This window comes from Aethina tumida, chromosome 1 (genome assembly GCF_024364675.1).
Source record: "Aethina tumida isolate Nest 87 chromosome 1, icAetTumi1.1, whole genome shotgun sequence".
NCBI classification, from domain to species: Eukaryota; Metazoa; Arthropoda; class Insecta; order Coleoptera; family Nitidulidae; genus Aethina; species Aethina tumida.
The window spans coordinates 45738382-45764778 of record NC_065435.1 but is presented as its reverse complement, the minus strand read 5'-3'; the positions used below and the strand labels follow the sequence as shown (position 1 = coordinate 45764778).

At 31.7% G+C, this 26397-nt stretch overlaps 3 protein-coding genes across 3 annotated transcripts; 1 reads left to right on the top strand and 2 right to left on the bottom strand.

Moving 5' to 3' along the window:
• Positions 1-791: 791 nt before the first annotated feature.
• Positions 792-3374, bottom strand: LOC109599508 (uncharacterized). The gene is made up of 6 exons (XM_020015507.2): positions 2843-3374; positions 2378-2467; positions 2194-2320; positions 1670-2052; positions 1496-1615; positions 792-1427 (listed from the first exon to the last, which is right to left on the bottom strand). The coding sequence occupies exons 1-6, from the start codon at positions 2872-2874 to the stop codon at positions 893-895; spliced, it is 1287 nt and encodes a 428-aa protein (XP_019871066.2). The 5' UTR covers positions 2875-3374; the 3' UTR covers positions 792-892.
• LOC109599490 (uncharacterized) lies at positions 3344-24408 on the top strand. The gene is made up of 8 exons (XM_049966383.1): positions 3344-3492; positions 17735-18090; positions 19947-20272; positions 20330-20547; positions 20602-21023; positions 22825-23036; positions 23152-23283; positions 23346-24408. Exons 2-8 carry the CDS (start codon positions 18024-18026, stop codon positions 23550-23552), a joined length of 1584 nt encoding a protein of 527 aa, XP_049822340.1. The 5' UTR covers positions 3344-3492; positions 17735-18023; the 3' UTR covers positions 23553-24408.
• LOC109599501 (replication protein A 32 kDa subunit) lies at positions 23563-26188 on the bottom strand. Its single transcript, XM_020015502.2, has 6 exons — positions 26033-26188; positions 25902-25972; positions 25749-25847; positions 25387-25698; positions 24818-25026; positions 23563-24763 (listed from the first exon to the last, which is right to left on the bottom strand). The coding sequence occupies exons 1-6, from the start codon at positions 26052-26054 to the stop codon at positions 24682-24684; spliced, it is 795 nt and encodes a 264-aa protein (XP_019871061.1). The 5' UTR covers positions 26055-26188; the 3' UTR covers positions 23563-24681.
• Positions 26189-26397: the final 209 nt, after the last annotated feature.

The following is a 26397-nucleotide window of genomic DNA, read 5'->3' as shown; positions in this document are numbered from 1 at the left end:
AAGACCGACTCCCACTGTGTATTGACAAGGCGAATGCCAGTGTTTTTGAGATGAAGCTGCAGATGTTCTAATCTCTCCTTTCTAGTGTGTAACACGTTGTATATTTTCTTTTGAAACCGCCTTAAATTGGTAGTACCCAATTGTGCATATTGATATAGTGTTCTTACAATCTTCTATCTTGTTTAGTACATACATGAATTCAGTTTTCAATCTGACAATATGAATAAGACATTAGATCCCTGACTTTATGTGTAATTTATTAAGAAATGTTAGGCCAAAGGTTTTTATATCGAAATTAAGCCAAAGAAATTTACAAAATTAATTTTTATTGGCAATAAGCATTTAGATCTCATTAATGTAAAAAAAACTATAGGAATAATTGTTTAAACAAAATTTGGCCTGGCCTAATGAAAATATTTAAACAATTTGTGTGCAGAAGTGACCCATTTTGATTAATTAAAAAGATGTGTTGATTGATTTGTTAAAAATGTTATTATTTATTTGGTTGTGTAATTTGCGTGTGAATTCACATCCCCCACTTTAGTAATTTTATAATTTTTGGAAAAAAGTGAACCTCAGATGTCCTTTACGACAATTAATATTTTGTTTATTGTTCCATATGCAATGCGGATTGTACTAAAATGACATGGTAAAGTGTCAATAGATTTTCTTATTTTATGTAAATATAATTAAGTTCGTTTTGAAATCATTAATTTTAAATACATATTATGTATATCTAACAGTAATATATATTTAATAAAACCAAGTGTTTACCAGTAAATTGTTTTAATTATAATTCTAAAAATGTAACATGTGCATATATATAATACATTTAAATAAACCTAAATACAATTTTAATGTATTACATATTGCAAACAATGCTTATTCCAATTTACATTAACTTTGAGGCAAAATCTTCATACATTTTTAAGTTTTCCGGCTTTTTTTTAACATTCGCCTTATTCAAGGCATCCATGAAATCCTTTCCAGTAACCTTCCTGCATCTTACTTTATTTGGAGGAAGTTGAGACAGGTACGACATTACATTATTATTATTAAATTGATCAGTAGCCGGTTCATAAAATCCGTCTGGGCATTGTCTCCATAGGCACACATTCACTAGTTCATTTAAAGGGATATGTAGGGCGCTTTGAACCAAATTCTGAATATCTGATCCGGAAAAGTATTCAGTCTCATCCAAGACCGAGTCCCACTGCGAATCGATAAGGCGAATGTCAGCATTTTTGAGATGCAGCCGCATATGTTCAATTCTCTCCTCTCTAGTGGGAAGCGCGATGTATATTTTCTTTTGAAAGCGCCTTAAAATGGCAGTATCCAAATCCCATGGACAATTTGTTGCGCATATTAAAATGGTGTTCTTACAATCTTCCATTTTGTTTAACTCACACATGAATTCGGTTTTTAATCTATTCATATGAATAAGAAATTAGATCCCTGACTGTAAAAGTGGTAAAACCTGTTGAATAGTTCTCACCTTCTGCTGTATTCCTGCTCCTTAGAATCTCTGTGTCTTAATAGCCCGTCTATTTCATCAATAAATAAAATAGAAAACTTTTTCTGAGTTTTTATGGCAGTGAATAAGTCCTTCAATTTCCTAAAAAATGTGGATTACAAATATAAATCAAGAAATTAATTGAGTTCAACTTACTTTTCAGTCACACCAATATAAGCAGATAATAGATCAGCAGATGAAATTGTGTAAAGTGGACAATGTGCCTCTCCAGCTGCGGCATATGCTAATTTAGTTTTACCTGTACCTGGAGGACCAAAGAGTAAAACTGCATTCATCAGTTTCCTGTCAAGAAACAATTGTGGTTGGTTCTTGGGCAGAAGAACAATTGTAGTCAAAATTGACTTTGCTTCTTCTAAGCCGCCAAGACATTGAAACGTTACTTTGTTGGGCTTCACTATATAATCTGATAGAACAATTGATGTTGATTCTATGTTTTTATTAAGGAGCCTCTCGTTGGTCGCACTAATAACTTTTGCCAAAATTTTTTTTAAGGAGAAGCGAATTTGTGTTATATCATCCTGAAATATAGATATCATAATAGATCTGGTTAGTAAATATTGCAATAGTATTATTATTAAGTCTACTAATGTTACATAACTAAAATAATGATTTTATTTAAATAATTATAAACTGCAGTTTTTCTCTGTACTCATTCCTACCTTAACAGATCTACTGTTTCCGTTCGTTTCGACTTTGTATGTTGCGTCAATACATGTTTCTATCAATAATTTAAGTTTTGTATAATCCTGTGTAGGCTGTGAGTAAATGTCAACTACATTCTTGTACCTAGATAAGATATTAAACAATCTAATGCTATTATTTCTAATTTACTTTATATCTTACGATTTTATTAGGTCTATAACCACCGAACGTAACTGAGTTTCTCTAGGATTTATGGCGGAAACTGCGTCCCATCTTAGACCGGGTACTCCTCTAAAAGAAGACCAAAATTATGTTATACAGTACGAAAAACGTTTGATCCATCTGAATTTCCGAAGAGACATTATGCACCAGAGAGACAGTAAAGGTCCCCAGTTTCTCCCGTAGAGAGGGGACTTTTACTGTCTCTTCGTGTATGATGTCTCTTTCAAAAATCAGACGGATCAAACGCTTTTTGTACTGTATACAGTAGGAAAAGAGTCTAACCCCTCTGAATTTGAGAATGACTTCATGGATAACAGAGACAGTAAACGTTTGCCTCATAGTGGAAGACTTACTGTCTCTATTGTACATAATGTCTCCCTCAGAATTCAGATGGATCAAACTCTTTTCGTACTATATATGTATAAAAAATGATTAATACAATACCTCTCAGATCCATCAGAACTGACTCGCTCCATTATCAAACAAAACTATTTAAACTACAACTGAGAAGCAAAGATTATAAATCAAATTTGAATTTTAGCAGACCACGGCAAAAACGATGTAACTGCGACGCGGTGCCATCTTGTAAAGAATGGACGTTAGCTTGTCAAAAGAGGAAATTCGTTATGACAACAGCGGTCGTACAACAGATTCCTGCACGAAGCAATAGCCCTCAAATTATTCAAAAACTTATTTTAATATTATTGTTCGGTATTTAGAAATTTTTGAGAAATAATACTGAGAATTATTACCTGATTTAGAAAAACGACACAACACCACCCAATAACAATTTCTAGATTAATCAAATGATGATCAGGGAGGACGAGTTAATTGTTTCAAGACGCCACCTATTATCGGACGGACGCGTCAAGCGGTATTGGTCCACTGACGTATCGGCGGATTGGTTCTTTCGTATTTCTGTCTTTTTCTCGGTATTTCATTCAATTCGAATATGTCTGCCGTGTTTTTGACGTGTGGGCCGACAGCATAGAATATACACTAGCCGTTATATGGGTCATATCTCTGTTTATTTATAGTATATTTTGTTACCTGTATTGTGCGTTTGTTTTTAGTGTACACTTTCAATTATCCAGGTGAGTGGATAAATTTTTTTCCAGCACATATATCGTGATTCATGTTTTTGTGATTATCTTCATTATCTTATCTACAAATTAAATTGTTTTTATGGTGTCTCCTTTTTTAGTTTGTTTTTTAATGAGTATCACCAGTTCTTTGCACATCCAATGGCTTATAACTCTAAATATCGCTATGCTTTGCATGTGTTTCATGTAGAATTTGTATTATATGTAGGGCATTGTCATTTTAATTTAATTTGCATAAATGTAATTGTTAATAATGCAATATTAGTTTCTTTCTGTATGTAAGAAGCGACAACCTAAAGCGATACCGTAAGTTACGAGATTCTTAGGCATTCACCGTTCAAATTGAACGGGAAATTTTGATGCATACCGGTATATAATGCAGTTAACTTCTGTTTTCCTGTAAAACTAAAAAAACAGATTGCCAAACAGCTGTTTCGTATTATTAAAAAACGGTTATTGTACCCATGTGTTATCGAATGTCTGGGACGGTCTAACTTCACTTTTGCAGGTACTTCGTCTCTTCCAATTTGAACAGTTTTTCGTATACCTTTTGGAAAAGGTGATCTAGACAGGTGGTCTTTTAACCTGCTATTTGTTCGGTTCTTGTCATTTAGTTCGGACATAATTTCCTACGATTTTTAAGAAACTGGTTTGGTGAATTTTTAATCATCCAAAACAATTTATCAAAACATTTTGTGTTATTATATCAAACATTCGGCCACACAATGTTATTATATAAATTTTGGTATCCCATCTAAAAATGCCTCTCTATAATTAAATTTAGGTAGAAAGATAAAAGTTGACTTAAAAGTTGGAATTAATCTTATACAATTTTGTTTTCCCTGAATTTATTTTTTTTTAATTAATAGGAAACTGCAAGTAACAAGCCCAGGTATACATGTTAATATTAATTTATTTTCTAATAGGACTTTATTATATTATTAATTGTTTGTTCTCCTTGCTTTTTATGAACGGTTATAAGAACGTTGTTCAAAATTTTTTTAAAAATATACAGGTAGCATTTGATGTCATATTTTCACTAAATAAATTACATTGAACAATGTATATTAATGTGACATTGATGATGTTTATACGAATCTTCTGCATCATCCTGTATTTATGGAATGTGACTAACTTAATAATGACAACAAAATTATACCAGATACTAATTTATTGACTTCTGTATAAATAATTAAGTTCTTTAATTGTGTGTTAAATTATTTCATCCACTAACTTAGTTTATGGGCACAGATTTTAGTTTTTATCTTAATTTATTATACATTGGTGTCCAGAGAAATTGCACACATTACTATCTTATCATCAATTAGGAAACGCACACATCTAATTGAATGCAATATATATTTTATTTAAAATATTTATTTTATATTTATATTTTAAATAAATTAAATTTCACTATTTTTCAATTAATATCCACAATTCCTCTAAATTTGATGCTTTTTGGTGTTTTAATCGAGACTACATGTTGTTCCACAAGTTTTTAATTGTATTTAGATCCGGACTTTACACTGGCCAATCGAGAATCTCAATATTTATATATTTTAACCACCTTTGGATGCATATTTCGTATCATTATCATGCATAAAAATCCAGGTAATTGATAAATTGTCATTGGCAAATAGTTACATTAAATCTCATGATATCAAAATTTTTGTAGTGTATTTGGGGATCTTTTATTAGGAGGACGATGAATGTATTTTTTATCATTGGATCTTCTTCTATTGAATATGAATTCATCATATTCCAAGAAACCTACGCCAAAATTCTGGAAGATAATTTATATTTTTTTGTACAAAATTTTACTTTGTTAGTTTTGTCCACTTAGTTGACGTCTGATTGTTGTACTAGATAATGTGTGTCCTAATTAATTCATTTTTTATTGACCTAGAGGACAACAAAGGATGTCGTTTATTGATTTTTTCAATTTGTCTATCAGCAAAAGGATTTGTTTTTTTATTAGGACATTTTCTTATTGTATTTTCAATTGAGTATGTTGTTTCATATTTATTTGTTAATAAGAATTGTAAACAATTTTTTGAAAGCATCATAAGTTTTTAGCGGTATCAGCAGTATTTCATGTTAATTATTATTGTCCTCATCTCTGGGGGCCAATGTTTGTTTCTTCTAACTGAAAATGAATTTATCTAATAAAATAATATAAAACCTACTATTAAGAGTATTATTAAATGTGCTATTCATTTGGCCAATCAGATCAAACTAATATAAGATGTGTAACAGAAAAAGCAAAAAATAGTATAGAATATTGATATATATATATATATATATATATATATATATATATATATATTATATTGACTGGACAAAATTTAAATTAAATCTTTCTATGAAATATCTTACCAAATGTTAGATTTTAAATTTTGAGCCATTTCTCTGGCCACCACTGTACATGACTTGATTTAGGAATGTTAATAAAAAAAATTTATTAATATAATTTTTATTTATCCGAAGTAAATTTGAAAATATTAGATTAGAATTTTATTATTTATTAATTGAATAATATACGATATAGTTTAATTTTTAAATTGTACGGTTGTCACCCGTGGCGGAGCGCTTTACATTCGCTTCGCAACCCGTAGAAATATTTTCGTCCCTTTTCACCGATCTATCTCGAATAGTTTTGGGGGTATCTAAAAATAATCGCGCTGAGGGAATTCCGTAGCGTCTACAGACCCGTGTGCGTGTTCCTAAATCAGTACCATTGCCTGAATCATATGTTGATGAATGCACACAGACACACACACACACAATCCCGTGGTTTGCTTTCAGTTTTGCAAGAAGTATCAGTTAACGCGGTGCACATCGTATAAGGATAGAGTAACATGGGTAAAAAGAGACGTCTGAATAAATTCATCTCCAAGTGGATCAAGAGGTTCGTTGTTGGCTTTTTTTGTTTTATTATTGACGTCTTATGTTGCAGTGCATTTATGTATGTACGTTCGATGCGGCGTTCGGCAGTTTATTTCCGATGCCCCGCGATAACATGCTTTTAGAATAAGTTTAACATTTATTATTAGAAGTGGAATGTGGCATGGACTGAATTTTGTTGCAATTAATTTACTTGATCAACTAGATGACACCGCTAACCCCACACACATTCACTTATCACAAGTGCTATTATTGTTGCTCAATATAACGTTATAAGTAAGTTTTATATTTATCTCAAGGTAATCGATTTTTTATATGCTCAATCTGAACAAAATAGCCTGTGAGTAAGTTTGAAAAAATGTGAAAAACTGAGCTAAAAATGTGTCCGATTAAAATTTCATCTTTCTTCGGTCCACCCCTCGTTCGATGATCGCACACTTCGTTTTATTTATTTTGACTACGAAGAGAGTTGTTGATTTAACGATTCTAAAAATAATTGACTCCTCGAGAGTGCATGATCTTTTAAGTTTTAAGATCGGGTTTCGAAATCATCTTTGTCATATAAAATGCACTTAGCATTGCAGTAATATGTTTTCCGTTTCGTTTCGCCGTGTTCATTGATGTACCGGCCTTATACGGTCGAAATTATGATTTCTTGAGTGTAAATCAATCACATGACGTGGACGATTATTTTTGTGGCCCGTTAGATTCGCCATTAACGATGGCTAATCGCATCTCACGTCATTTCAAACTTGTCCAGATTTTTTCAATGCACTCGGACGGAAACAATTATTATCCCACTGCTTTACTGGACTTCCTCTACGACAAAAAAATGCTAATTAATATTAAATCATCAATTAAAACAGTCGCTCAATGTTTGCAGGAAATCGAATTTTTTTAACCTTTCCTTCAGTTAAAAACTACAACTGAATGAATACTTTTTCGGTTCACCTTGTAGTGTGGTTAGTTAATTTTACAGCGTATTTAATGAATGGATGTTTAAAGGAGACGGTAATAGAATTTCGAGGGACTTAATAGAAAATCGACTCGTATCAACAAGCACGTTGTTGAAGCTGTAAATAATTGATTCTTTTAAGAAACGTAGTCATTAAACTAAGCAAATATAAACATGACGGCGTATTCCAGATACAAAAATCGAGTTTATCGACCTTTTCGAGTTATTTTTAACTATTGGCAATATTTATCGAATTAATTTGGATAAAAACCGATACGTGTCACTTAAGGTGTATCGTTGATGCTTAAGACAATTAAGATTTTAACAGTCCACTTCCGGAAAAAATATTCGAGCCAGCCAACAGATGTTAACACTGCGGATAAATATTTACATGTGGTTCGGGCCCATCCTATTTATAAAATTAGACAAAAAACAATGTAAAAACAGTGCCTCCCGATTGATATGACATTTTAAATGTTTCACGTTGAAATAAGATACGTTAAAAAATGTTTTATAAACGTAATTGTTGTATTGGTCATTTTATTAATGGATGCAAAAGATCATCCTAGGTAGTGGAAAAAGTAATTTAGCATCTTATTTTGTATATACTATTTGAAAGCTTTTTTCTTGGTTAAAAATTATTTATTGTAGTGCTATAATTCGTGCTTTATGCTCAAAAGTCAGAAGGAGCACGTCTCATTTACAAGGAGTTTGAAGTGATGAATTGGTAAAATTTTTTGGATTCGTCTGTTTAAAAAAGGCAATTAATGAGTTGAAGATGGAACAACGTGAAGGTCGTCCTGAAACCTATACCAACGAAGAAATTAAGCAATCCTCGTGCAACGTGCTTGGAAATAGGCCAATCGATAAACTACTATCAATCATTAGAAGGAGGTTTCATGTAAAAAAAGGAAAAGTTGGACAACACATAAATTAAGTGAGGATAACAAAATTAAGCCTTTGGCAATTGCCAATTTTCTCCTTTCACGCAATGCAGATAAGTCTTTTATTGATTGTAAACAACACTTAAAGAAGTTTCAGAAAATTAAATGAGAAGTTTTACCCACACGTTTCTATGTGACTATTACTTATTTTTGTCATTGTGCAATTTTTTACGTAATGAAACGATTGAATTCTGTAAAGGAGGTCAACAATGATCTTTTCTTCAGTTCCAAGAACACCGAATTTTTTTCTCATGACATAAATTTACTTTTGGAGCGTTGGTAATAAATTGTTGATTATAATTATTATTATTTTGTCGATTAAAATGATATTTTAATGTTAAACCTTAACACGTAAATTGCTTTTTCCACTATATCATATTATTTGAAGAATTTTTATTTTCCTTATAAATTCATCTAAAAAAACTTTCAGAAACAGCAGTCTCATTGAAAAACCCAAATGATTAGAGTAAATAATAAATAAAATTTCATTCTATATTTGTTATTATTAATACTTTTAAGATCATACTATTGTTTTTATTGAATTTCTGGTTGAATAAACTGATAATAATTTGTTTCTAAGAATTATTTTAATTGTTTTTTATCTTATGCCTCTTTAACAATGCAAAATCCTCTTAAAATAAGGAAAACATTGACAATCATCTGGATAATTATCAATATTTGATGGTCTTTCCCATACGTCCTTAAACATAAATTACTATTTCCAATATATAATATTTATTATTCAAAGAATTTTTATATTCCTTCTAAATTCATCTAAAAAACCTTCAGAAACAATAGTCTCATGAAAAAAATAAATAAATTCTTATTAAAAAATTAAATTGAAATAAATTCTACATTTGTCATTAGTAATTTGTTTTTAAGATTATACCATTGTTTTTATTGAATTTCTAGTTGATTAAACTGGTTTCTAAGAATTATTTTAATTATTTTTTATCTTGTGCCTCTTTAACGATGCAAAATCGCTTTAAAATAGCGAGAATATATGACAATCATCTGGATAATTATCAATATTAGATGATCTTTCCCACACGTCCGTCGTGGCGATCATTCCGCTTTGGGAAACTCCGATGCGGATCAGTTAGGAACGCCGAGGTTTACCATGTGGTACCTAATCGGTACCGGTGCGCTGGGCTCGGTTGTATGCATACCGTTCGTGGTTCTCACAAGCGGCGAATAGTTGGTGATCGGTGCTCGAGAAATTAGGTTCTTGGCTTTTATTGTTTACGTGTGGTGCGCCAGAGTTACGATCTGCGTTCGGCCGCTGCGATAATGTGAGTAACTTTATTAAAAATGCGATAGGACGAAGGAAATGCCGACCGGAAGGTTGTCGGCATATTAATAAAGCACGATAAACATTGCGTTTTCGAATCGTATTTGTACTTGTTTAATTGTGACGGTTTCGATTACGAATTTTGATTGTGGTATCTGCTATTTTGGAGAACGTTTCATGGGCCCAATATGACAAAGATGCAGATTAAATTAAGATGCACGTGCGATATTTCGGCTTCTGCGAGGGTGGATGTCGTATTTATAGTTTTATTGAGGGTGGTCCAGCATTAATTCTGAACCAGTGGCCTCTTTGACCTTATAAAGCGTGGTGAAAAAAGTCATTCATACGAATGAAATGCTTGTACATTCAAAGCAGACGCAAATGAAATGCACAGTATGATGAGTGTGTGGCTCTTTATTAATATTTATTTCGTGGCTAGTGCAGGAGTGTTTATGGTCGAAGAAGGACATTACGTACTCGTTTTTATGGTATTAACTGCTTGGATGTGCGGTGCATTACTCTTTAAACGTGCCATTTCTAAGTATTTTTCGTCGTTTGTCATAAACAATATTCAAATTCTCTCGATTTTATTGGTAGTTTTATCTGTTTGGGGGATAGTCGCTAACCGACACGCTGATAATAATGTTTAATTGGTTTTTTGCGATAAAAGTCCAACGAATTTAACGGGCACGTTAATGCAAAACAACATTTTATGTTTAATATCATATGATATTATTTATTGACTTAAACGAAATGTAAAAATGTCTTAAACATTCACAATATTAAAAACACTTCCCACTCAATGTTACCTTAATAGCATCGAGATTTGCAGGTGGGTTGAACTTGTTCAAGGAACCAAACAAATACACCAAAATAGAAAATAAAAGTGAATTGGGTTCATTAAATATGTATGTTGAATTCTTAATGTTTAGCTGTTTGATTTGACGTACAGTGTGGCCCATTTAAGATAGAACACCTCCGTAACTCATTTATTTATGCTTCGATTTTAATTAATGATGGCACAAATCATAGATAATCCAACCGAAAACTTCTATAATATATTTTTTAATGTCAAATTATGAGAAAAGTAGTTCTTCATTGAATTTATCTTCAATCTAAATGGATACACTCTAAATTTTCTATTGTTCTAACGATTTGTAACTAACTAACTAATCCTTGAAATAAAATGTCTGATAAAATACCTGAGAATATCAAATAGTGAGTATTTGTTTCTTTAAATGTGAATAATAACTGGTAAAGTGGAGTCATTAATGTAGTGTGTCAGACAAAATTGAAATTATGGTCATTAAGTTCAATTTCATTTGTTACACTACATTCACTAAGGACAGCACTCAGTCACACACTTTTAAAGATATTTTAATACCAATCTGATTGGAAACTGATGCATTAGTCACCAATTAGAAGAAATAAGTTTATTAAAAGGATTTTTTTAACTTTGTCACATTTTATAAACATAAAAATTGTTATATTCTTATTTTGAAGATTGAATTATTTATTTCATAAAAAATCTTAGTCAATTTTTTCAACAGACATTCGTTGGATGATGTACAGTATTGTCAGAAAGTAGAGCAACTCCTTTAAAATTTAAATAATGTTTGATTATTATGTTCAAAATATAAAGATTAACTTTTTTTAACACCTTTTTTCATGGAAAGCAACAGATGGTCAATAATATTTGGATCCATGTTTTGCCAGACCTTCTGCAGAACCCATCACTGCAAATCAGATTAAACTTGGATTTATCACTCCAAATTACTTGTGTCGTCTGTTCTTCTCTGATAATAGTGTTTTTTTGGCTGGTATTCTCGCATGAAGACCGACCCCCTTGTTGTAATCTGTTGGTTCTTGGAGAAACATTAATTCCAAGTTGTGTCTCAAGTAGACCTTTTATTTTACTGAAACTCAGGAAAGGATCTTTTTTGAGTAGATTACAACTTGTTTATCTTGAAACCTATTGATTTTTCTTGGCCTTCCAGTTTTATTTTTTCTTTCCACGTTACCAAATCTTGAAAATTGTGGTAAAACACGTGTTACAATGGATTTATTTAGACTCAATTGTCGAACGATATTGTTTTTTTCTCTCACAGGATTGAAATAACGATACAATCCATGATTTTAATTCGGAAGATAATTTTTCAGTTCACTTAGGTGAATACTGTAAAACTAAAAATTATTGTTGATTTTGTAGGAATTGGTGACATTAAGTAAAAAGTTCCTTTAATTTTTACCAATACTGTACTTATTTTGTTTGTTAAATTCATATTGAATTATTTATTTCAAAAAATATCTTAATTAATTTTTAACTTTTTTAATAGACATTCTTTGGATGATGAGAGGAACAATTATTCAACAAAAACCATTTAAAAAAATGGGGATATCTCCAACTTAAAAGGGCGTATAAATGATAATATCTGTAAAAGAATATTTGCAATAAAAATTAACTTCCACACCTAATCTTCGGCTATTTATTGTAACATTGGTTCGTCGGAGTATTCTTCAAGCACCAGTATCAGTAACTTGAAATAATAAGCTCCCGTTCTATCGATCTTTGTTTCGTCGTTGACTGCAATGCCGCGAATTAAATAAAATAACCTTGTTTTCGAGAAAACTGTTGCCGTAATAGGTCATGTACCATAAAAGTTGAATGCACTTCAAAGTCGTACCATTCAATAAAATCTGCCCATTTTATATAACCGTCCGATTGAACAGAACGCATTCCTGAAGAAGAGTGCCGACGAGAATCACCGAATAATTTATGGGTCACCATAATTTATTTTTAGTCGGCATGTCACGTACTTACGCGATACAATAACCGTCGATTTGTTATTTAAAAACGTGCGTCGCCCAGTTTCGGGTGCTCGGCCAACGAAAATTTTGTTGAGACGCCCGAAACGTGGATTTCTTTTGTCCCGCACCCGTTGTTCGTTTAATTAACATCTAATTAGCCGGACGGTTTTCATTTTATGTCGCCTATTACCGTGCTTCAAAGTTCAAAGTTTCCCCGCAACCGAACAAGCAGACACGGATGAATGAGTCAGTGAAATTGCCGCAATAAAAATTTAAAGGTTCGTTCGAAACGACTTCCACACATCGATCCAACAGACCGATGATCATTTATTTACAAACATTATCGAATCGGGATTCAGAACCGGAACGCGATTTCGTTTTAATTCGCTGGTTTCTCGAATTAACAATACGCCCGAAAATGTACCGGAATACGAGGAGTGAGACCACGTGCGTGCTTGTCACGACCGGAATCGGTTTTATTTGTGGCGATGGCGTCGTTAATGCTGTGATGGCAAGAGAAACGGCACACGTTACTGTCTTAACGTTAACGCAATCAAAATAATTTATTTTATTTTAAATATTTACCCTATTTTCTTTCTCCCATTATTATTGTATCCAAATCAAAATAATTTCTACTTTAATTAAGCCTGAAACAAAATAAGTACAAAATGTAACTGGTCACAGAAAGATATTATAAGATATATTTGTTAAATAATTTATATTTAACTTTAAATAAAAATGTTTTGTTGTGTACCCTTTGTTCGTTGTAACCACCTGTAAACGTTGAGGCAAAGTTTCAATGAAATCTTTTAACCAACTTTAAACAACTTTGGATGCATGCTTCGTATCATTATCATACATAAAAATCCATGTAATTGGTAAATTATCGTTGACAAATGGTTCCATTACATTTCACATGATGTCTTTATATATGAAACGATCTATTTTACTAATAATTTTTTGTAACAGTCCTATATCAGACCAAGGAAAGAAACCCTAAGCCAAAACTTTTCCTCCATCGTGTTTCAAAATATTTGTAGTGTGTCTGGGATCCAAACTTTTATTAGCAGGACGATGAATGTATTTTTTACCATCGGATCTTGTTCTATTGAATACGGATTTATCACACCCAAGTACCCTTCACCAAAATTCTGAAGGATAATTTATATTTCTTCTGCAAACTTTTAGTCTTGGTCGACTATATTTTTTTGATACCAATGGTTTCTTTACTGAAATATATCCAAGTTTTGTTCTACTAGATACACTGATATTGTATGATCCAAATAATTCATTTTTTATTTACCTGGATGACAAGAAAGGATATCGTTTACTGATTTTTCCAATTTGTCTGTCAGTAAAAGGAGTTGTTTTTTTGTTAGGACATTTTCTTATTGTATTTTCAATTGAGTGTTTAACTATATCAGCAATATTTAAACCTTAATGTTTCATATTGATTATTATCTACCTTTTCTCTGAGGAGCAATATTTCTTTCTTCTGACTAAAAGTGGATTTATTTAATAAAATAGTATAAATCTTACTAAGAATAAATTTTAACTACTAAATTAATTACACACACAAAATCTAAATACATTTGAATGTACTATTTCTTTGACCAACCAAATCAGCATTTAAAGTAATATTTCAAAAGTATAAAATGTGTAACAAAAAAAGCCAAAAAAAGTATAGAATAATGAAATATATTTTTTACATTGACTAGACAAAATTTGAATTAAATCCTTTTAAGAAGTATCTTACAAAATCCTGTAATTGTTTGTTTAAATTATAGCCAGTTTGTTTTTGTGCATAAAATGGAAAACGCTGTCTGATATATCTGGTCCACTGATCGTTCTTACTTATCTAACGTGTTCTTCGTCAGTGAAATTATGATTTTCATGAATATTTTAATTTTTTTTTATTGCTTCGTTACTAATGCACAATGGTGTTACCGAGTTACAGATGTGAGAAAACTTTCTATCACACTAGCCATTACGTAAAATAATTACAACTGAAAATTACGATTTTAAACAAGTTCAAAATAATATCTAGAGAATTAAGTTAAAGTGCAACAGTCTGTTACTCGATACGGAAAATAAAAAAATCATAAATTGCTTGATTTGCATAAATTCACCGTTTGTATGGTAATGTGGAGCATTATTAAGAAAACAACCAGTTGTAATCATACTAGGATAGATAATTAATATGTATTAAATGAATCGATGTTTTTGAGATGTTTAAAAAAATCGATCTACGAATCTATCGATCAGATAACCTTGTTAGTTTCAGGATTTGTTGGCGTAACGTGTTACTGGGCCGCATTAAAATTGTATAAAATAAAATAACTTAAATACCGGTACAATTTGTATCAATTAGAAAACAGTCACTTAGAACAATTTCGTCTATTTGCACTGGCACAGTTCAGTTTCGAACTTTCGACATTAGAACAACATTATTCAATTAAGCTGAATTACTTTTAAACAGAGAAATTTATTTAATTAGAACAGAAAAAAGTTGCGACCATTTTTTTATTTATTTAGACCAAGTAAATTACGTTCAGTTATTATCGGTAATACTTGTTGGATGTCATGTGTGCCTGTGAGAATGTAATGTAATGTAAGAAAATTTCGCGTTCCCATTCAATACAATTGAAACATCCATTTATACTGCTTGATTGTGGTGAACAAACTGTAATTGAGTCAACGCTAGTCGTTTTATTGATCTTAGTATTGTAACCTGTGTGTGAAACATTTTATGTGTGTCTGGCCACAATAAAACTGAAACTGTTCTTGCAAAATTGTTAAACCTGTCTATGATAACTAGTTTTGTCAAACGGAAACTTGTGTTGAAATTTTTGCGGTGATGTTTTTTTTGATTCACACGAAGAATGTACTAAAAAGTGACTAATACTTTTAAATCAAAAGAGCATTTACCTTATACAAGTCGAAATGATATCTATTGCAATAAGGGCAGGGCTTTGATTAAACAAGAAGTTAATAATTTTCACCTCAAGAACCAAATTAGTTTTAACAAATAACATTGCATACACCCGAAAAAAGAAAGATGGCTTAAATTTTATGAAAAAGCAAAATAATAGTATATTAACTGGTAATTCTAGTTCGTATACTGTTTATGTAAAGTAGTCTAAAATATGCCAATGATAAATGCACAACATAATATTTTATTATAATAAAATTTATTACATTTAAAAATATTAAAATAAAAATATTATATTGTAAGTTAAAACAATAATTGAAGTCTAAATTTGGTAAAAAAATAATTTTCTCTTTATGCATTTTTACATAACAAAAAAATGAGTAACATGAAGCAGTTTAAGTTCACAAGAAAATTAAATACATTAAACAATATGTAAGTTAAAGTAAAACAATAACTGAAGCTTACATAAACCACAATAATAACTTAATTCTTTTTAATCAAAATATCTCCTAAATATTTTCTAAAAAAGTCTTATTGTATACATTATATAATAATGAAAATTTTAATACATGTAACAATATATAAGTTACAGTAAAACAATAACTAAAGCTTAAATGAATTGTCCAATTTGATAAAAATGAATGTAAAACATTAACTAATAAGTCTACTAATATTTGGTGTTAGTACTTCTTCTATTTGAATAATCAAAGAATTTACTTTTCATGCAATTTTATATAACAATAAAAATATGAGTAACATGAACCAACATCATTAAATTTACGAGACAACTACTTATTTTTTTTTAATAAAAATATCTTCTAAATATTTTCTAAAAAAGTTTATACATACATAATAATACGTATACATTACCTAATAATGAAAATTTTAATATATGAAACAACACGTAAGTTGAAGTAAAGTAATAACTGAAGCTTAAATCAACTTATAAAATAATAATTATTTCTGTCCAATTTCATAAAAATGAATGTGAACTCTAACTAATAAATCTGCTAATATTTAGTGCTAGTACCTCTTCAGTTTGAATAATCGATGAATTTTCTCTTCATGCACTTTTACATAATAATAAAAAATCAGAGTAACTCCTCGAAGCAATCTAGCAGCATAAAATAAAATAATAATAGGATCACAGACCGTACAAACTACATTTTCGTTATTTAAGCCTTTAGCGAGCTGTGTTATTTTGAATAATCACAATAATTGTTTAGGCATTCAGGCGTAATTAATTAGCATTCTCCTAGCATGGTACTTGTGTTGCACATTTATTTAATGTCCTAGCGGTTTCTGACGGCTTTCCAACCTTTCGCACCCAACTCTTCTTTTTGCTGTTTCGCACTTTTGCACTTGAACGCATGATTTATTGTTTTTTGTTTTGTTTTCTTGTGTTTGTTTCTGTTATATTTTCATTGGTGGAAGGTGGGCCTCAAGTTGTCTGGAGTAAGTTTGCAAATGGATGGCGGGGTTTTAAACCGACTCGTTTTGTTTAATAAGACGTCCTTATGAACAAACTTGTTGAGTGATAACTTTCCGAGGTTGTCACTTTCGATAAATTTATTTTTTTAGTCCGCTGGAATTTGGTTTATCTGTTTTACTGAAATAAATAAATCTTATTATAAACAAGACAGTTGACTTCAATGACTTTACATGTCTTTCATATTAATGTTGAATTCCTATCTGTGTTTATTTCGTTTGTGGGTTGTAATTAATTTTATTTTCGCCATGATAATTCAGTTGAAAGTATTATTTGAACTTTTTTAATAGATAAAATTACGTAGCAATTTTAGATGTCTCTGCTTAGTAATATCATTATTATATAGAAAGCAGTAACACTTATTTTTAGTATAATTTAATACAAATTAAATTTAAATTAGTCTAATTTTTTTAAATTATTCAACCTTTTTAAACTTAAGTATAAATGACATTGACCTATTACGTAAACTTTTTCTATAGAAAGTAAAGTCTTACAGTATATTTATATATTACTTCAGTACCAAAAAATATATTGTAATCGTTTCCTTAAATAGGTACAAGACTAGTTGCATCAATTCAATGTACAAAAATATAATTTTTTAAAGTTGGTTTACATATTATAGATATTTTTTCAAAATTAACATATGTGTAATATATGTGGGAGAGATTACATGTTTAGATAAACTCTTGCAAAATATTTGTCGAAGGGAAAAGAAAAATGTTGCCTTTATCTGATAAAGCAACGGTTGCCATGGCACAATCGATTGTCGGTCGGTGCCGTACTCGTTTGCAAACTTACCCGGAAACCCCGTGCCACTTCTGGCACATCGAAAAACCGTCCCGCCCGGCTGTTTTTGTACCTCGATTGTCATTGTCTCTATCTCTCTCTGTGTGTGTGCGTGCGGGCGCAGCGACTTGCCGAAGGAGCGGCCCGCCGTCCTGCTGCTGGGCGTCACCAGAATACCAACGTCGCCGGTGCCGGCGCGCCGCCCCTGTTCCCTGCCCCTGCCCGACCCCAAGGCGCCCCTCTCCCGGAAGAACTCGCTGGTCGGCTCCAGGCGACAGCCGGTCGCACGCAGGAACTCGTCCACGAGACGACGGCGATGTCCCGATAGCGAGGCCGCGTCGCAGGACAACGACACGGAGGAGGCCAGCGCGACGCCGACGCCTGTGATCAGCGTTGCGATCACATCGGCGGCGATGGAGCGCTCCGTCGACTCGATTGGAACGTGCTCGCTGGACGTGGATACGTCAGCAGACATCTCAGGTACTGCTAGCGGCTCGACGATGTTGTTCCGCAGCTGCTGGCCAATTAAAAAAAAAATGAGTTTCTTTGCTGATTTTTATTTTATTTTTTGTGTGACTTTATTTTTCTTTTGCGTCGTTAATTAGGTGTGGCTTCTTACCGCTTCTCTGATTCATCGAAGTTTCTTTCTTTAACGTTCGTCATTGTTTCATTTCTTAATGTAACTTATTTTATTCGTAGTTTTGGTTTACAGCTTTGTTTGTTCAGTGTTTTATGCTTACAACTAAATTTTGTATGTTCGTTGGTACTACAAATTGTTAACCCACTTGGTGTCACTTCAGTTTTTAATATTCACTTGAAGTTAAAAGTAGTCAATTGACAAGAAAGTGTTGTGTACATAAAAACTGTTTAAATTCAGTGAAATAACACAGCATAATTCCAACCTGTGTCAAGAAATAAAATTTAGCTCATTTAATAAACCAATTAGGGCCATAATTCCCAAATTGCTTATAATTTTGATTGCACTATAAAAAATTTGACTAGAAACTTTAGAAGCACTTAACCTACATATTTATAAGAACCATCATAAAATAAACAGAGCTTAAGTTGTAATACACAAGTAAAAGGTCTCATTTAATATTACATTCCCATATTAAATTAATATTTCCATTGTTTATATAAAAATGTTGCTTATTTTTTGACATTCTTATTCAAAGTGTTCCACTTCTAACATATAATAAGTCATTAATTTTCTGCATTTATGTAAAACGATATATTATTATTTCCATTGGACGCCGTTAATTAATAATCACTTCAGTAGCATATAATTGCTTAACACCTTTCTCGAGTTAATTTTGTTCCGGCTTGCATTGATCTAGTATTTATTAAAATTGTCTTTGTTAGGACTTAACTGTTCTTGACTCGTAAAAGATGTTCTCCTTTCTAATTTGACGATAGGGTCTCCGATTAAAAAAATACAATTATATTGTTACCGTATTTGACCGTGTTTAATCGATGTAAGAAATGAATATTTAGTTCAAATATTCCAATAACATTATTAACCGCTTCATTGTTCACCTGAGGCAATGTTTATGTTACATATTTTCTCATTTAAATTTTATACGGTTTGATGCTGAATGATTTTTTTAGCACATTATCGTTCTTAATGATGTAGTCTTTCCAGTACAATGATTAGTAAACACACGACGACATTGATTATGAAATATTGATTACATTATTTTTTTATATTTGCATATTTTGTGACATATTAGCATATGTGTGCGAATTATTTTTACATTGAATATTATCTACTGTTCAAGGTAAGGAAACTAGTTATTGTTAGAGGTGTTCAAAGAACTTTGCATAAAGTTTTGAAAATCTGCCCACTCTTTACGATAAATGGAATGGAATTAATATCGATTTGCAACAATAAATTATATCAGCAATTATAACCTGCTCTAGGTAGTCGGGCCGACTGGAAACTTGGATTTACTGGTTATTTATTGATTGACCCAAAATCGAAACTGGTCCGAGAACAAATAAATACAATTATTGAAGTTAATAGAGCATACTGAACATAAATCATAGAGAGAAAAGTTTGCACAGTTATACCTTCGCTGAATTTATTTAATGAATGGTGATACATGACATTGATCTTTCTTATTTTGTATAGTTTTACTTTTTGAATGACAATATATTTTGGTTATTATTAATTGGTTGATGCCTCAGCATTGTGGAGGACCTGAGAGTGCTATTTTAAAGAGATAACAGATAACAATGCTATTTCTAACATATGGTGTTGATTTAGACTAATTAGCAATTGGCATGTTTTGCTAGTTTACTCATATTTATATTATTTATATAAATATTATTTTTAGACTTCTCTGAGATTTCATCCGTTGGAACATTGCGAAGCGCCAGCATCACCCCGATAGCCGAACCGCATTTACCGTCTTATTTGAGCCTTGCTTGCACCGTTAATGGTTACTCCACGACCACGAACTACGATCCGGTACGATTGGCCCGTTCCAGAGATGCTTCACCACACAGGATCGAAGCTGATTTGACAAAGAACCATCCGACCTACAGTGTCCAAAATAATTTGTTGTCGCCGCCGAATCTCGTTCCATTGCCCACCCACAAATCCAGCGGCGCCAAGAGCAAAACCATGACGGAAAACACTCTGACCCACCACCACCATCAGGTAACATTATTGTTGCTAAAAAATACAATTTTTATTAATTGATATGTTTTGTTTCAGGAGTTCTACAGCTCCAAGTCTACTAGGTATTCAAATATATTTTCTAGTGATACCATAGACGCTTGTTTAGAAAATGGACATCCAACGTTCCAAACATCAAAATGCGTCAGTTTTGAAAGCAAAACCATCACAAACATCAACGGTCAAACGAAAACTACGTCGGAGTCGGTAAGACAGGAATTCACCAACGGCCAAAGCAAGTCCTTCATCCAGCAAAGGTACGCGTTAACCACAAATAATGCTGCACAGATAATTCATTCATATTTTTGTAGAGTGGAACGATTGTACGGGCCTGGTGCCTTAGCTCAAGGATTCTTCGTCAGCAGGAGACTCAAGAATCGTTTGTCGGAATCAGAGACTGAAAGGGAACCGGAGAGAACCGACACCGGTAAACATTCGAAGTCGATGCAGGACCAAATATTATTGGACGACGATCTGGAACCGTCGATGAAACAATCGTCGAGCAGTCCCACGTTGCCGGTGTTGCGGCACCTGAGACCGGAGTTTAGGGCTCAGTTGCCCATCATCAGCCCCAGGAAGGAGGTATCGATGCCGAAGAGTATTACAGTTCCTAAATTGAAAGATGAAGTCAAAGTAAACGGGCACACGGAGAACGGCGACGCTAAAATTTCACTGGCTGCTCTTAAGGATGTCTGCGTTAAGGAAGTCGAGAAGCCAGCACCCGCTGTTTCAGGTGAGTTGGTTGCAATTATAAATTGGAAATTTTTGTTTATTTTTTTTATGTTTAATGCACTGACTAGTAATATGTACACACTGTATATTTTCGGGTTGATTTAGTGTCCTGGTGAATAGCCTAGCAACAAAATATCAAATTCATAACTCAATCTATTTAGTTCCACGTATATCGGTTTTAGTTCGCTGTTCATTTTTAACCTATTTTTTTGTATTAAATTCGAGTTTTCAATATTCAATTTCAAAATGAATCGAGCCCAGCAGAATAAGAAATGTAAGTATAAATGTATGCAAGGCGAGGGTGCATGAACGGACGCAGTTTTTGCCTGACCCAAACGGAGCAAAATCTTCGTCACGCTGATTGACATAACGTCACATTAGATGTTTTTTCGTATTTCTCATTTAAAAAGGCCAATATTCAAGATAAAAAGGCATATTTGGGACACAGGAAAGTAGTACCATGGACTGACATGGGTCCATAATGAAATAACCGTCTTTGAGACGTTCAAAATACAATTTTAATGAATTACACATGACGTTTATGTGTATTATAAAAGATTTTCCTAATATTGTACTCGCGGCAGGCAATATTCATCACCAAGGACTTTACAAACACGTTTTCCTACTTTATATTCCAAAACCATTTCACTCAGAAACTGATTTTGATCTGAAAAATCGAAAGTCAAAATTGAAAGGAAGTGAGGTTATAATAAAAATTGTCCATTTATGAATAATTTACAAGTAATAATCTAATTTTATATGTTGGGAATGTCTTTGTTTCTGTTATTGATTCAGTCACATAACAGACTACGTTTTTGTTGATGAATATTCAGCTCTCATGATATTACAAAATTTACTCTTCCCTTGACATGCTTTTGGACGTCACTCAATTTAAAATCATATAAATTATAGAAAGAACAGACGAACTGAATTGATGATATCAATTCAGAGGTAAAGCAAACTCTAATATCAGTTTTATTTTACATTTGGACGGGTCTCTTTATCATTTATGTACAATTATAAACCTAAGTACAATACTAAATTTACATGTATGTATTTTTTCAATTAGTTAAAATTTGCTCTTTAACTGTTTTATTATTTTCGTATATCACATAAATGTTTCTTGAAACTAGAACAGTTAAAAAAATTACTAGTCAGCACTCACGAGTACAAACCTTTTAAAATTGCGACTTTTAAATAATCATATTTGTCTGGTCTTTGGTGGTTTCCATAAAGAAAGGTTATATTTTGACCATGTTCTTTTATAAAATTTGAGTGGTTATTCTTAAAAATGTTAATGTCCCACTACAATATCAACAACTGCAGTACTTTCATGTTTGTGGCAAATGGTAAGTGTATTGAAAGTAGGAAAATATTTATGTTTATGTAAATTTTCTTATCTAAAGAACTGTATTTTAGGTAAACCTATTTTTAAACATTCAGATACACATTTTGGGACAATATGTTCAGTACGTTGTATTGATATTTTATTTAATAATTGAAAATGCTACTTATAAAAATTCTATCAGTATCAATTATCAGTTATTATATACAGATTATTAATTTTTAGTCTACTTTAAATATACAACATGCATAAAACTGGGTGTGTGGTGATTTGTTTATTTGGGCTTTTATATTGTTCCACCACTTATGTTTACGCACAATTAAGATTTCATAAGACAAGAAGTCGATTGCGCTTAAGTCGTAAGTCGTAAAAGTCTATCAAATGTAACGAATCAATTTATTTTAGTTATTTGTTAAGGTGAAGTCCTAAATTTAAAAATTTTATTTTTTATTTTCAGGTGAAAAGAATGGGCACTATTTCTTGCAGATTTTAGAAGAACAAACTACTCGCCTTCTTGGCTTAGCCGAAAAGACTGAAAAAGAATTAAGCACTCCCGATTTGCCTGAGGAGATTGTGGGCAAAATTAGATCTGCTGCTGGCAAAGCTAAACTTCTGGTGTCGCAGAAGATGCAACAATTCCGCGGACTCTGCACTAACAATATCAATCAGGTACGGCTTATTTATTTTAGAAACTGATTTCACAACTTTATCTAATCCTAGTTAATCTTATTCGTAGTTTATCAACAATTGATTAATAGTAAACTTATCTTGTTATTATTTGTAGAGTGAGGGCGATGCATTTCCTACTACCAATGAGGACCTTGAAGGATTTTGGGACATGGTAATGCTCCAAGTCAATCAAGTTGATGCTTTGTTTAACGAGTTGAACGCCTTGAAACAAAATAACTGGAAGGAAGTAAGTATTACCCATAACTCGTAAATTTTATGCTGTTTGCTTAACAAATTTCTTCAATTCAGATCAAAGAGAAGAATAATAAACCAGTTGCAAGCAACTCGACTACTCGTACCACGACCCGCAAGACCATCTCCAGGCCTAATATTAACGAAGATGCCCGTAAGCAGCGTGAACTCGAACGCAAAAAGATGATCGAAGAGAAGAGGCGCGCCATGAAGGCACAGCAGGGCCAAAGAGATATTGAAATTTTCGTACCCGAATCGAGCTGAAACCTGTTCGTTGTATAGGTGAAAAAAAAAAAAAGACTCGGCAGTGTTTCGTTTTTGCACGATATTTATATAATTCCTTAATTAATGCTCACCTGTATAATTACGTATTCTGATATAATAAATTACATTGTAACATTTCTATTAATTAGTTATTTTGTTTATTATTTTGTGGGACGTTAGCTGTCACAACCGAAACGCTATTTGAGGATTCGATTGTTTTGTAATCTGCGAATTTTTGTGGCGCTACATATTAGATTGGTCCCAATTTCTGATGCATAAGTATACAAAAACAACTTCCGCTACGCAAAAATTTATGTGTTTTTTATATTCGCTATACAATGTACACGTGTAAGTGATACGAGCGTGAATGCATCAAGACTGAGTTGTAAAGTAAAATATTTTTATGTCACTGTTACCTTTGTTCGTTTTTGTCGCAATAATATTTTATAATGGTGATAAATATGAAATTTTACATGTTGGATGTACCAAATTTTATATCTGTATATTTATCTATATATTGTATTTCATCTAATTATTTTTACATTATTGTTTTGGAACCTTGTGAATAAGTACTACCAATATAACCAAATATTAAGTGAAAAATACATTCCCAGTGCTTTTATATCTTTTACTGGAGTTTGTCTTGATTTTTTACCATGACTACCTTTTTGTTAAGTGTTATAGATTGTTGAAATTTTAATGTTATAGTTGGGTTCGTAAAGGATATTTTGTAAGATTAGTTTGTAATGAATTTAAGATATATTTATTTATTCTGCAGCTAAATTTTCGAGCGAGTCAATTTTTGTATATCTTATTTATTATATTAACAATATTTAATAAAACGTTTATAAATGAATTGTTTTTTATTTTACATATTATTTTAAAAATATCCTTATTATTACTTAATCATATTGCTTTGTTCAAAAAATATTTAACATTAACACCAGGTAGCTTCTTTACTTGAAACATAATTAAATAAAAAAAGAAATTTAATAATAAAGAAAACTTTAATATTCTAATAGTACAAATTCATAAACAAAATACTTGATATGAAATAATAAAGTAAACTAAATAAATGTATATAAAGAAGTAAGTATAAATAAGAAAATTATAATAAAAACAATCTTAACTAATCAGAAGTAGACTTAAAATGATCATTATCAATTGTAGAGTAGGCATGACCTTCATTAACCAAAAATTCAATAGCACGCCTGAAATTAAAGCATTAAAATACATCAAAAAATAATACTTAATAACATCCTTACCTAACTTCATTTTCTTGATTAGGTTTGAAACTTTTCAATAAGGTGTTAATATTCATTCCTGTGGTACTGTGATCTGTTTCCAATAATTTTTGTACTTTGGCTTGTATAGGTGTAAAACCGTTTTGACCATTGTCTGCTACATTTTGATCCATAAAGCTCATAGAGTTAGGTAATGCAGCACCAGGATTATTGATTGTATGGGACAAGCCCTATAACAAATTAATTGTTTTTTTTAGAATATATAATGAAACATTAAATAGAAGTTTCAAAAATTAGTTTAGCTAAATGTTGACAAAGCATTTTTAATTCAAACATTCAGCATGAGTTAAGGTAAAGTAAAAGTTTATGTACCAGTTTTTACACATTTGTTACATTTGGGCCAAGTAAATTTATTCCAACAGTCATTCAATATGATAACAAAATTATTTTTTAAATCAATATTTGAGTATATGTGGACCAAGCATCATTATAATCCAACATATGTTAAAATTTTATCCTAAGTAAGAAAGATAGATTCAATATAAGAGCTTTTAACAAAAATTGTCAACCATTAAATAATAACAACTTACCGGATTTTTACTGTTGTATTCTGCTTGTAATCGTGTGTGGATAACTTGCAACAAATGACTAGTGACTATATTGGCATCATCAACCAAAAACATTCTTAGTACCATAATGATTTTTTCACCATCTTGATTTCTCAAAGACCCAAATAACTGTACATAGCTTCCCTCTTTCACTGGTGGAAGTTTTGGGGTACTGTCACCTTCATCGCTCTCCAGCCACCATATAGCTTTGATCTCACCAGTGTGATCTTCGATGGTATATGTGGCCTTTGTTGATTGTACTTCATATCCTCTTAATATACCAACAATATGCAACTAAAATGTTATTTGTATAAAAACTTACGCAATAAATAATGAAAACATACAATTTGTGTAGGTGTACCAAAAAGTTTAAATTCGTCATCGGTACTGTCGCGAATCTGACGAATAGCTACAGGCACCACACTCTGCAGTCTCCGTGCTCCCTACGAAACACAATTATCAACCACATGCATATATTTACTAGAGTTTGCTCTTACTCCTTTCTTATTTTGCGATGGAGAATCGACATTGTTCTGTGTACTGTTCAGGAAACCCCCTCCGGTATTGTCTGATTACACAGTTACAACATTTATTACAACCTGTTTTCGTTAAGCAAAATCGTACTTACCTAAATCTTCACTATTCCACATTTTTACGATGTGTATAAAAAATTACTCAGCTTATTAAAAGCTTTATGTTTCTAGGTTAGGATCTTCGAATGGCGCCAATTTGAGCTGCTAAGTAATTTTAATTTTGGATGTTGCCTGTTTTCGTACACCAATGAAAAAATTGTAAGGTATTTGCAGCTTGCAATAAGTTAACTATTAAGATAGCATGACAGGAATATATAATAATTAATTGATGTGTAAAATTAATACACATAAACAATTCGTTTTTGAGATAACAATGGTCTGTAGTAAAATCTGACAACAGTGTAAAAATATTAAGATTTACTTGTGAGATATGATTTACTAAGAATTTTCAATGATACAT